The sequence below is a fragment of the Mus pahari genome, chromosome 10 (assembly GCF_900095145.1).
Source record: "Mus pahari chromosome 10, PAHARI_EIJ_v1.1, whole genome shotgun sequence".
Lineage (NCBI taxonomy): Eukaryota > Metazoa > Chordata > Mammalia > Rodentia > Muridae > Mus > Mus pahari.
In genome coordinates, this window is record NC_034599.1 from 59,241,247 (window position 1) to 59,254,680 (window position 13,434).

Here is a 13,434-nt window from a genome sequence, read left to right on the forward strand (position 1 = left end):
AGTCCTCCTTCTGCTCTCTTACAGTCCTCCTTCTGTTGTTTCCTCCCATTTTTTGTTTGTTTTGTTTTTTGTTTGTTTCCAGACAAGGTTGTCCTGGAACTCACTTTGGTAGACCATGCTGGCCCTGAAACCTGCCTGCCTCTGCCTGAGATTAAAGGTGTGTGTCACCATATCTGCCTGCCTCTGCCAGAGATTAAAGGTGTGTGTCACCATACCGAGGTTTAAGGTTAAAGGTCACCATACCCATATCCTCCTTCTTCTTTTATGAGACAAATTCTCACTCTGTAGCCCAGGCTGGCCTCAAACTTTCAGTAAGCCTCCTGCCTCAGCACCTCTAGTATTGGGATTACAGGTGTGAAATCTACTTTCTCTTTTCTGTGTTGCCAAAGTATCTAGACTGAAGGGGTGTGTATGTGTGTGTCCATATACATGAGCCTATGTGTGTGCGCACATGCATGCCACTGGAAATACCTTGAAAGAAATGACAAATACGCCTTCTGTTTCACTTCCATACTGCTGAATGGCCTCTTCATCTTCTGTCACCATAACGATGGGCATCCTGTCCTCACAGTGGTGATAGTACCAAACAGCTGAGTTGTAAATGCTCCTGGGAAAGCAAAGGGTGGTGAGCATTCCAGGCACAACACAGCTGCTGCTCAGAATGTCGCACTTGGCTCACACTCTCATCCTGTGTCCATGTAGCTAATCTTTCTTTCTTTTGTTTGTTCTTTACACAACAAATACTTCTTGGGTATCTACTCTAGATAACCAGGGGGTTGGACCCTCAGTGAGACAAAATGTAATCAGAAAGCACTACCCATCTCTTTTTCCTAGAAGTTCAGTCCCCAGAGCACCATTTTCAGTTCCCCCACTCTGTCACTCTGTGACACTTTCTAACTAGAGGCTGAGCTACAGGGCACATGGGAAGTGACTATGGAGGAGGAGGAACAAGTATCCACCCGATAGAAAAGCCAGCTTCAGGTACACGATAAGCCTGGAATATCCCCAGGAGCATTGGTGTGGGTCTGGAGAACTGGCTCAGGACTGTACTGCATTCACAGTGAAGCACATACATTTGTAAGGTCCATTCTGCTGTCTGTCTCCCTTTCTATAGGGTTGTGGCACTTAACGCTCCACCCCAAAGACCCTTGGAATTTATACCTAGGGACACTTAGCTAAGTGTCTGGGATCTTACTTTGGGCTACCTTGTGAGGAGTTCTCCAGGCCTTGCCAAGCCCCTAGCAGGCCCGGCTGAGTGTCCTTGTCCACTTTAGCCTCACATCCTCCACTACTCCCCACTCTGTGCCATCACTTCCGCTCCTGCTCTGGGGAGTCACTTCCTGCAAGTACCCCACACCCAAGTGTGAAGCAAGCACTGTACTTTTGGGCAGGCCTAAACTAAGTCACTGCATTTTCTAGAACAGTTTCCATTTAGTGAGACTGGCTGAAGACATTAAATTGAGCAAGTCATCGAAAGGCAAAATCAAGCCTTCTACACCACTGGAAGGACCCACCAGTCCTTGCTCTGGTCTAGGAGTCTCAGGCTGGGGACCTTCATCTCTGTAATCCCAAGTTTAACAATTGTGTATTCAGATGCCACGTCTAAAACATTGTCACTTCAGTGTTGACCACAGTCCTAGAAGAGTTGCTGGCATACTTTGTATAGTACACAGCAATTCCAAAGAGCCACAGATGAGGAAATTCAAGAAGACCCCATGAAAAGCGAGGTGAGTCGGGGCACACCTGGTCTGCCACTTCTCCATGGCTTCCCCCTTTTCCCGGGGGAGGTAACAGTGCTGCTGGAACTCGTTAGCAAAGAGAACGCAGTCATGACGAGCATCCTTCAGGAGGTTTCGCAGTTTGTTATATTGTCTGCAACACAAGGGACAGAATAAAGCTAACTCAGCAGGTACTCATCTCCTGCCAACTCCTGCCAATGATCAAAACAGATGAGACATTTCAGAGTGAGAGATAAATTGTTTAAAAGCCAAGAAACATCTTAGCACTAGGGAGACTGAGGCAGAAGGACCATGAGTTTGAGGGTGGTTTGGGAGACAGCAAAAGCCTGCCTCAAAAGACAAAATAAGGGCTGGGAAGACGGCTGAGCAGGTAAACGTGCTGCCACCCAAGCATGAGGACCTCAGTCCAAACTCCCCAGAACCCAAGGAAAGCCAGGTGAGAGCACGTCAGAAGCCAGCCTGGGTGTGCAGTGCTGAAAAGTGATGCTGTCTGACTCAAAATGAGAGGCAAAAACCAGTACCCAAGGGCTGTCCTCTGCCCTCCATGCACACTGTGGCATGCATGAGTGCTCTGGTACACACACACACACACACACACACACACATACACACACTCACATGTACACACACACACACACACACTCACTCACTCACATGCACACACACACTCACATGTACACACACACACGAATGCACACTCACATGTACACACACAGAGATGAATGCACACTCACATGTATACACACACACGCATACACACACTCACATGTACACACACACACACACACACACACACACCTGAAAAGCACTGAGTCCTATTGGCTTTGGTGTGCTTGCTGTCAGTGGCCCTCAGCTTTGCTGTTAGTTGCCAGCACTTGGGGAAGGTCATTAATTAGTTTGCAGATAATTGGGCTCCTTCTCCTGCCTCCCCTCAGAGACGCCTGGCCATTTTACTGCACAGCTACATGATGTGCCCTATCACAGCTGGAGTACACAGAGGCACATAGAGCTTGGTGCCTTCTTTTGGTTCCCACTTTGTTGGGAAGTGGTATTTTTAAGTATTAATACATTTCCTGTTATCTGGCAGGCCTAGAAAAGGTCATGTAAAGTAAATTAGCTTAAGAGTTTATCTGTGAATTATATTTATGCAGTATCTATAATTTAATAAAGTAGGAATAGACCCATCTGTCAGACAGTTAACAGAAAGTATAAGCTTTCCCAGTCAAGAGCCTTTGAGCAATGTGAGCCAGAACCAGGCCCAAACAGCAAGTCTGCCACGGGTCAGCTTCTAAGCAGGCACTTTCCTGAGCCTGTAACCGAGGGATTACAAGAAGCATTTACGCAGTTACCTTAAAGGTTGGGTTGTTGGTTTTTCAGCGCTGGAATCCAACCCAAGACCTTGTATTCACTCTGGTTATTTGTGGACAAATGAACACTCTGGCTAACATCCTTCCTTCAGCAAGTGTGCACCACCCTCCTAGGTCAGGCCTTTAGCTGGAAGGGTGAGCATTACTGTACTGAATGCCCTAGGAGACACCATCTAGCCAGGCCAGGCCCACACCTGCAGCGGCCTGACTACAGCAAGAAAAACAGCTATTCTGACCAGATAAAAATCAAAACCAGAACTGCCATGTGATTCAGCAAGCCTACTTCTGGGTACACGTCCAAAAGAGAACAGCAGAGCCTTGTGACACAGCTCAGGGTGGAACACTTGCCTAATATGCAGGGGCCCTGGGGTGAACCCCGAGCCCTGCTGAATAAATAAGCAAATAGATAAAAACATAAAACCCAACAAACAAAAAGGGGGTTCAAACAGTTATCTGGGCACTCGAGTTCACTGTGGCACCGTTTACAGCAGCTAAAAGGGGGACACAACTGAATGACAAGGAATAAATGATCCAATGTCAGTATTACTTGGCCTTAGAAATGGGGATTCTGACACATGCTGTCCCAACCATGAACTAGGGTGAGTGAAGCAAGCCGGTCACAAAAGGACAAACATTGTGGTTGAGCTATGTAAGGCATCTAGAGCAGATACACAGAGGTAGAAAGCAGTCTTGTTACTAGGGCTGGGGTCAAGGAGAGAGAAGTGGTATTGAAGTTGTACAACCTTTCAGTGGGCAGATGAAGAATTCTGAGCTTGGGTGTAGCACACGGTGGTGCCGACAGACACACTGCCTCTAAACTAGACACTTAAGAATTAAGGAAATATCAATTTTTATTTTCTTTAAGGCAAGTTCTCACCCATGCATGTTTGCACATGTCTTTAATCCCAGCACTCAAGAGGCAAAAGCAGGCAGATGTCTGTCTGTGAGTTAGAGGTCAGCCTGGTCTACACAGTGAGCTCCAGGACAGTCAGGTACAAATGGAAGGAAGGCAGAGAAGCAGCCCGAATGAGATGAGTGGGGACACATTGTTCCACTGTCCTCAACCCATAGCAGGGCCATGAGGAAGGCAGGCTCAGGACCTGTGTCAGCACTGATTGATGCAAGGCCAGGGTTTGGGGCCTCAACAAGGTGCCACCTTCAGAGTCCTGTTATCTCTGCCAGCCACACACACATCTCCTTCTCCTTCTCCTCCTCTTTCTTTCTTTCTTTCTTTTCTTTCTTTCTCTCTCTCTCTCTCTCTCTCTCTCTCTCTCTCTCTCTCTCTCNTCTCTCTCTCTCTCTCTCTCTCTCTCTCTCTCTCTCTCTCTCTCTCTTTCTTTCTTGACCTCACAGAGCTGAATCTGCCTCTGCTTTCCAAGTGCTGGGATTAAAAGGCATGCCATCATATCTGGCATTACCTTCATTTTAAATCGTACTTAACATTATTGTGTGTGTATGTTGGGGGGGTGCATGCCACAGAGCACACGTGGAGGGCAGAGGACAACCCGTGGAGTTGGTTCTCTCCATCCACTCTATGAGGGTTCTGTGTGCTTCTGTTTGTCAGCCAGATAAAGGAAATGGACAAATGGCAGGAGCATGCCGATGGGGAAGACAGGGACTCAGCAGTGAATTACTCTGAGTGTGACAGTCGGGGCTTCTTGGAGATGTGTAGGCTTGTGGTTATAATTTAGTAGTGCACACGTACAATACAGTCATAATTTCTGTTAGTCAGGCTTTGCAGTTTCTGGTGGAATCAGGCGACGGCAGCCTGGGCGAGGCCAGCACAGAGAAGCTTATGGTACTTGGGCAGAGTCGTGGCAGTCATTCCAGTCTTAGGCCAGACTTGGTGGAGCATAGCTTTGATCATGAGGTAGGAAGATTAGACATTCAAGGTCATCTTTAGCTACAAGGAGTTTGAACCAACCTGGGCTACATGAGATTCTCTTAAAACAAAAATTTCAGTCTTACTGAAAACAAAAAAAATTCCACAGACAGGTTTAGATGTTTTTCCAAACTTTATCAACTAAATGTTTTAAACCGTTTCCTGAATATAGTTAAACTAACTTCATTAGACTGAATTTTAGGGCTGGGGGCAGGGAGGGAGAAGTACATTATCTTGCTATGTTGTGCAAGCTAGCTGGGCCCAAGCAAGCCTTCCATCTCAGCCTCCCAAGCGCTGGGACTGCAAGGTCCTGGCACCAGGCCGGGCTTGATGGCCTTCTTACGATTTTTATTTGATGGGGGCCTTGCCCACAGATGCCTCTGCTGGTGATGCCCTCGAAGGGCTAGCAAAAAGAACTGGAGACGGGAACTCAGCAGTGCCTGTCTTTGCTGGGCTTTGAGAGGCCACACGTGGGGCCCCTAGACCTTCTTTCAGGTGTCTACAATTTCATTACGTTTATGTTTCTAGTTGTGGTAGCCAATACTTTCATGGACTTTATGGATTGCATTTTGGAATATTTCAACAGTCGTGTGTAATCTGAATCATAAAGAATGACAGTTATTTACTTTGTGCTCAGGCATATGCTCGTGCATGGAGGTCAGAGGACAGCTTACTGGGTTAGTTTTCTCCTTGCATCACCTGTGTCCCACAGACTGACCTCAGGCTGGCAGAATTATAAAATCTTAAGTGTATTACCATAGTCCCTTGGTTTATAAAAGGAATTGCTTCTAGGACCCCAAGACTAACAAAGTCTGCAGCTGTTCAGGTTCCAGCTATAAAATGTCATTGGGAGAGCTGGAGAGCTGGCCCGGCAACTAAGACCATTTGTCACTTGTGCAGAGGACCCGGGTCTGATCCCTCAACCACAGGGTAGTCCACAACCATCTAAAACTCCAAATCATAGACTGGAACCTATCAAATTATGTGTGAAAATAAACCTTTCTTCTTTGTGAGTTAGTGACCTCAGGTAAATTTGCCACAGTAATAGAAGACTGGCCAATACAGCACTCTGTCTGTAATGCTGACTAAAATCAGAGCTGCTCTTTTAGAGGCCTCAGACACCCAGGATTTGTGTAGAGTCCTCCGTCTTCACCTTAAATGTCCTGCTTCTGTCTGGTTACCTGAGACAAAACCTGACTGCTACCCTTGACACTACTTCCTCCCCATCAAACATCTAAAATCATTACTAAGTCCTATAAGTAGTAATTAAAAAAAAAAATAGCCAGGTATGGTGGCACACTTTTAATACTAGCAGAAAGAGTTCTGTGAGTTTTAGGCTAGTATAGTCTACTTAGTGAGTTCCAGGCCAGCCAAAGCTAAAGTGAGACCCTGTCTCAATTAATAAGTAGATAAATAAATATTTATAAAATAGCTTTATCCATATATAGTTTACATACAAAAATTTATTCACCCTTTGAAAATGTGCAACCTGATAGATCTTAGTTTACTCATAGCTGTGCATGCAGCTCTCACCTCGCTAATTCCACATCACTTCTTCCCCCTAAAAAGAAACCTGTGTCCATCAAGCAGTCAGTCTCATCTCCAGGTGTCCATCAAGCAGTCAGCCCCACCCCCATGTGTCCATCAAGCGTCAGTCCTTATTGGCCTCCAGCTTCAATTTTTATATATTTTAAAATTTGTCTTATGTAAGTACACTGTAGCTGTCCTCAGACACACCAGAACAGGGCGTCAGATCCCATTACAGATGGTTGTGAGCCATCATGCAGTTGCTGAGAATTGAACTCAGGACCTTCGGAAGAGCAGCCAGAGCTCTTAACTACTGAGCCTCCTCTTCAGCCCCTCTATGTCTATTTTCGTTTATTCAGGACAACTTATATAAATGAAAGTATATGATTAAATTTTTTAGGCTAGTTGATTTAATTAATGTGTGTATGAGCCTGTGTGTGGCATAGAGCAAATGTGGAGGTCTGAAGAAATCTTGTAGGAATCAGTTCTCTCCTACTATATGGTTCCAGGGATTAAACCCAGGTTGTAAGGCTTGGTGGCAAGTGTCAGAGCCATCTTGCTGGCTCCAACATATAAATTTTTTATATATATATGTATATAGCTGGCTTCTTTCCGTTAGCATAATGATTTCAAGACCGATCTAAGTGATAACTATATCCTTTCTATACATGAATAATATTCTATTTTATGGATATACCATGTTTTCTTAAATATTATCAGTTGAAGGCCACTTGGGTTGTTGTTAAGTAAGACCAGTGAGAGAGCTCAGGAAATAAAATGACCTACTGTGCAGACCTAACATCCTGTGTGCTGTCACTCACATATGCTCTTGGCACACATACCACACACACAAACACTGGAGTTTCTCTCTCTCTCTCTCTCTCTCTCTCTCTCTCTCTCTCCCTCTCCCTCTCCCTCTCTCTCTCTCTCTCTAAACATTTAAAATAAAAAGAATCCACTAGGAATATCTGTAGTTTTCAGTTTTAACATGGATGTACTTCCAGTTCCCATGGTTACAGATATACTTCCAGTTCCCATGGTTGCATACTTAGGAAATGTTATTGATTCCTACCTATTGAATAGGTCTTGGGAACACTCACTTCCATCCATGCTGCCAGCATCCTCACTATAGTTTTGGAGATGGTTTGAATGTGTTCTCTACTGCACTGAAATTTCATCCCTTCGTGAGATATTCTGTGTGGAAAGTCACTCAAATTCCTGTGCATAAAGGTACTGATTCTGGGAAGTGGTTAGGATTCAAAATCATCAGGTAGAGCTCCAGGATTGAATGCTGGTGGCTTTATACAAAGGAGAAAAGTAACCTCCCTCAAGTGTTGTGTTACAGTAATACAAAAGAGGCTAATGCAACACACCATCTGTACCACAGCCACAGCATACATCTGTACCACAGCCACAACACACCATCTGTACCAGCCACAGCACACATCTGTACCAAGCCACAACACACCATCTGTACCAGCCACAGCCTCCTCCCTCCTTTCTCCAGGACTCTTGAAACAAGCACCTGATATCATGCTAGCCTGCACAAAATCCTTCCTCGATGTCCCCAAAGCCCACGAGGCCTTCCCTCTGACCTAGTGTCCTTTCAGTTCTTAGAGTGGACCACATCTCCTCCTCGTGGCTGCTTAGCTAGAAATCTTTCCTAGGAAGCTTTTTCCCTTGCCTGGTCTCCTCCTCCTCCTCCTCCTCCTCCTCCTCCTCCTCAAGTGCTCAGTAGAGGCAGCTCACTCCGCAGAGTCCTCCCTTGTTCACTCACTGGTCTGCTGGGGCTCTGCTAAGCCATGTCCTGGTACTTCAGAATGCCTGCTACAGGTGTGGCTCCACATCTGTTGGCGAGATTCCCTGAGCTTGTCTGTCATCTCTCAGGACTGGATCTATTGTTTCCTGCTGTGTTCTCAGTCCTAGCACTCTCTGGATAAACATCTGGATGAGCCCATGGACATCTGAATGCATGACAGTGTGGAGAACCTCGCAGAGTGCCCTTCCATTAAATAAGCACTTGAGGACTGCTGGTGACAGGTGTGTGCTTATCCTCAACAATCAAAGACTTTCATTATTCAGTTGTTCTCTACAGTTTGTTTATTGAGAACAGGCGTTCTCTGCATTGGTATTCCTAAGATCAAAATATAAAACCACACAACAGGATTACAGGTTACATCTCTCTGTTGTTAAATGCAACTCTTATCATTTCATTTCATTAAAATAACACCATCCATCACATTGCCTGGGAGCCAGTCCCCTGTGCGCTCATGTTCCATACCCGAGGGCACTGCATTGAGATAGAAACCATCTAGAAATAACAAATGTGACTGTAGGAAGAATGAATGCTTTTGCCTGCCTGTTTCTCACACAATGCAGTATGCTATAAGTATAGCTTACAGAGAACTTGGGCTGAGCTAGGTGTTTGAGTAACCTAGAGATGGTTTAGAGCCTACAAGATGGCGAGTAAAGACTATTTGTATGTACCATGCTATTTAAATCAATTTTTATTATCCTTATCTTCTTGGAGGAGGATGGGCATGTCACAGGGCACCTACAGGTGGAGGTCAGAGGACAATTTGAGGGAGTTGGCTTTCTCCTTCTACCGTGTGGATACCGAACTTAGGTCATCAGGCTTGGTGGCAAGCTCCTTTACATGCTGAGCTACCTTGTCAGTCCAATACAGTTATATTTATTGATTTATTTTTTAAAGGTTTAAATTAGCCTTACTAATTTTATAGGTGACTTCTTGCCTGAATGTATGCATATAAAGCATGAAAATGCTTGGTGCCCACAGCTGTCAGACGATGGCGGGCATTGAATCCCCTGGAACTGGAGTTTTAGATGGTTGTGTGCCACCCTGTGGTTGAGGGATCAGACCCGGGTCCTCTGCATGAGCGACAAATGGTCTTAGTTGCCGGGCCAGCTCTCCAGCTCTCCCAGTGACATTTTATAGCTGGAACCTGAACAGCTGCAGACTTTGGTAGTCTTGGGGTCCTAGAAGCAATTCCTTTTATAAACCAAGGGACTAAGGTAATATATTTATGATTTTATAATACTGTGTTGTTCATTAAATTTAGGGGTTTAATTTGGTTTTATAGCTTATTAAGTACTTAACATAAAGAGTATAAATAGATTTATAGCTAAATACCAATACAATTATGCATGTTTGTTTGTGAAGACAGAGTCTCATATAGTCTGTACTGGTTTCAAGCTTTCTGTATAACTGAGGCTAACATAGAACTCCTGAACCTTCTTCTACTTTACAATTGTTGGGATTACAGGTATCTGCCACCATGCCTGGCTCTTGGGTATCAGGAGAATGTTTTCTGCTAGAAACAGGGCTGACATTGTTGCACTTGAGTAAGCCTGTATGCTGGCACTTATTTTACCTTAGAGCCATTGACAGTGCAAGCTGACAAGGTGCTCCTCCAATGAAAAATCAGAAGGGTGGGGCCTACCTGCCAATTCTTCACCTTTTGCTTTCCCTATAGAATCTTAAGACAGCAAAGCACAGCGGAACACAATAGCGAGAGCTCTTCATCAACTTAACTACGGAAACACTCAGGAGGAAGGACATTTAAATTCCAACTCTGCTTTCGGTTGTCCCAGGAATTGGTTTTCAAAACAATCCTAATATTAAAAACATTTTAGAAAACAGAGGTTGAAGAGGTTTGCGGTGTGTGAGCGAGCTGAATGGTAACAACAAATTGATTTTAGTAAAAGAAATTGAAATACGACACCTGCAGCAGTGTTTAAACCTGGCTGTGTGTAAACATCTATATGTCTGTGTCTGAATAAAATCAACTTCAAGCTCATTTTAAAATATTCAATTTGAAAAAAAAACCACGCACATTCTAGCTAATGTATATTTCTCTGAACTAAGCATAAGGACAATTTATCATTTTCATACACAAATAAAGAAAACTTTATCTTTTACTACCAAAGGCTGAAGAAACGGAAAACATCTTAAAAACAGAATAAATCCAGTTTCTGTTTGTTAAATACCTTGGGGTGTTGAGGGTTTGGGTATATAATTCTAACATGCTATTCTCATAAAAGTTTCCAAATATTAAATGAAGCAAAACTGTATTCTAAGGAATTTGCACAGAAATGGGCAATTATTCTTTCATTTAGGTACAAGGTGAGTATTTTAAACTGGTCCAATTAGAAATGTTTTATTCAGCAAATACAATTACTATGGCTGATAGTTACAGGACTAATCTAAAAATCAGAAAGAGCTATTTTTAATTTCGTTGAATAAATCACTGTAAGTACAGCTTGCATCTACAATAGAGGAAGATAAGATTTAAAAGTATTCTTTTCCAAAGAAAGGAATGCTCCTGAAACAATCTACCTATGAATAAGATTAAATACTATATATTATTAGCAAAAATAAAAAGAAGAAATAATAGTGCTTCCTATGAAAATGTAAACCAGAAGCCAGTTCACCATAGAATCTTAACTATGTACATCCCGGGAACACGGCAGTTTATTGATCTACAGTCGGATCTTTTGGCCAGGTGTTGAAGCACACATATAAAATGTTACTGCATTCCTCACCAGCAAAGAGAATACCAAATTAGTTTCAAAAATCCTTTCTGACAAAATAATGAATTCCTCCTCTTTCCCTCTAACAAGGGACCTTTTTTAAAGAGGGCAGGGGAAACGGTACTGAAAATAAATAAATAATGCAAACCCGATACCTCCGTCCTCTTTGGTGCTGCACAGCCTGACAGGCCGTTTGCATGAAAATGACTCCCTTCAACTCCGGGAACTCCAGGACCTCAAGGTAATCCTGGACAACTTTCCAGTCTGGGATCACATAATGAGTCACTTCGGCAGACAGGAGCTTCCCATCTGAAACATAATTCAGAGTGGAAGCGATTAGGTAACATTTTCAAACCTGGTTTATGACTACTTCAATGTCACAGTGCTCCCGGTGTGCAAAATAACTTCTCATCTTAATTTCACCTTGAAGTTTTTAAAAGACAAGACAAATCTACTTTGGTGGAGGCTCAAAGTTCAGATCCATTGCTTCCCCTCCCCTCTGCTGTGATTAAATACAAGCCCAACATGGTTTATGCTGTTGCCAGGACTTCTTTGAAAGAATGATATTTTAAAAACAAGTACGTCCCTGGAAGAAGCTAAATTTCTACTAAGCCATCACAGGCATGCATGAGCACTGACTGCATTGGCTACTTGCATATCCATGATATCTCTATCTACATATACACACGTGTACAAATATATGTAAGGGCAAGAGGGCACGAGCGCGCGCGCGTGAGTGTGTTAACCACTTGTATGCACCTAACAATTCCTGAAGCTTCTGAACACGGCTACACGGTTCTAGGGTTGAGGAGAACGTACTAGAAAGGGTGTGCTGTGTAATCCAAGGGCAGTGGTAGGGCTTCCACTCAACTGCCACCTCCTTGGTCAAGCTGTGACCTCAATCATGTATTCTGAAAAGACCCCCTCACGCTCATCTCCTACTAGGGGTAACAAGCAGCAACCTGCTGCCTGAAAAGAGCGGGGGGGGGGCAGTCTAGTTCTCAGCATCTCCCAGACTAAGTCTCCAATCCTAAAATGAAGAGGCTGTCATGCTGGAGGGTCTGCGCACTGGCAGGAGCAGAGCAGGCAATGTTAAATGTCCAGCGTAATAATACGCTCAGGAGTAAGGTGCCAGTAGCTATTTTCGGGCAGAAAGGAGGTGCCCACGTCCTTAGGTCCCCCAGGAAACACCGAAGCATCCCGTGCCTGCAGGCTCTACCACTTGGCCCGGCCATTGTAGTAGGCTGGTCCGGAGAGGAGCGCCCCTGAAGCGGCAGGCCGGTCCCGCCTGCTGCCGACCACCGGGAGGGAAGACGGGACGCCCCGGGGACGCGCCAGGGCGGCTCCCGGCTGCCCCAGTTCCGCCGAGCCCAGACGGCTTTGCTCGCTCCGGCTGCCTACAGTCCGCGAGGGTCTGGCTCCGCCCTTGACGCCAGCGCAGAGCCGCCCTCGCTGCTCAGCCTCCGGCTCTCCTCTCTCCTCGGGTCCCGCTCCCTTCACTAGGGCCCCGCCGTCATCGCGACGCCAGGCCGGGGTTCCCTTTGCTCTTTGGGCCTCAGCTCCCTTCGCTCGCGCCCGGCAGCCCTCGCTACGTCAGGCCCCGGCCTCCCTCGTTCCTTTGGTCCCGGCCTCGCTCGCTCTCCGAGCCCCGGCTTCCCTCGCTCCCCGAGCCCCGGCCTCCCTCTCCGGCCCCGGCCTCCCTCACTCTTCCCGCCCCGGTCTTCCCGGTCTACCCCGGCTCTGACCGTTGCGGCAGGCGGCGGGCTGCGGGCACAGCGGGCTGTTGCAAGGCACGCTGGGCCGCAGGTAGTGTTCACGCACGATCCGCAGCGTCCGGCCCTGGAAGGTCCTCAGCAGCAGCACCTTCTCCCGCTTCTGCAGCATGCTGGCGGCGTCACCGGGCACTGTGGCCGGGAAGCGGCGGGCCGCAGGCTCAGGCGAGACCGAGGCCTGAGGCCCGCCCCTCGGGCCTGGTCGGGCAGGCAGCGAGCAGCGTTCGCGTTCCCGCTACCGGGAACGACCTAGCCAGGGCCAGGATCCTCCCAGCCCTCCTCGAGCCTTTTATTCTTCTCTGTGCCTTAGTTGGCCCCGGGCGGGAAAAGTGTAGATAAACTGTTCACCCAAAGAATCCTCGGGTGTGAGGGTAGGATGTGGCAGCTACTCTAAGAGTCCCGTGTAAAAAGATTTTTTTTTTTTTAACTTTGTTTCTACCCAAAGGCCGGTGTGCGAAGGGCTGCCATAGTAACAGAGGTAATGCGGGGGCAGTGTTAGCGCACGCCTCTAATCCCATCACTTGGGAGGCAGAGGCGGGCGGATTTCTTGAGGCCAGCCTGGTCTACAGAATAAGTTTCAGGACAGCCAGGGCTAC

General features: G+C 46.1%; 1 protein-coding gene across 2 annotated transcripts in view; it reads right to left on the minus strand.

Moving 5' to 3' along the window:
- The window catches only part of Dis3l (DIS3 like exosome 3'-5' exoribonuclease), a 36,193-nt gene extending 23,089 nt beyond the window's left edge, over positions 1–13,104 (minus strand). For both annotated transcript variants that reach the window (XM_021206311.2, XM_029543308.1), the window contains exons 1-4: positions 12,812–13,104; positions 11,222–11,375; positions 1,744–1,872; positions 472–607 (exon numbers count right to left, since the gene is read on the minus strand). In XM_021206311.2, coding sequence (XP_021061970.1) covers positions 472–607; positions 1,744–1,872; positions 11,222–11,375; positions 12,812–12,950 — 558 coding nt within the window. In that variant the 5' untranslated portion in view covers positions 12,951–13,104. The remainder of the gene's footprint in view (positions 1–471; positions 608–1,743; positions 1,873–11,221; positions 11,376–12,811) is intronic.
- Between the last annotated feature and the right edge of the window lie 330 nt (positions 13,105–13,434).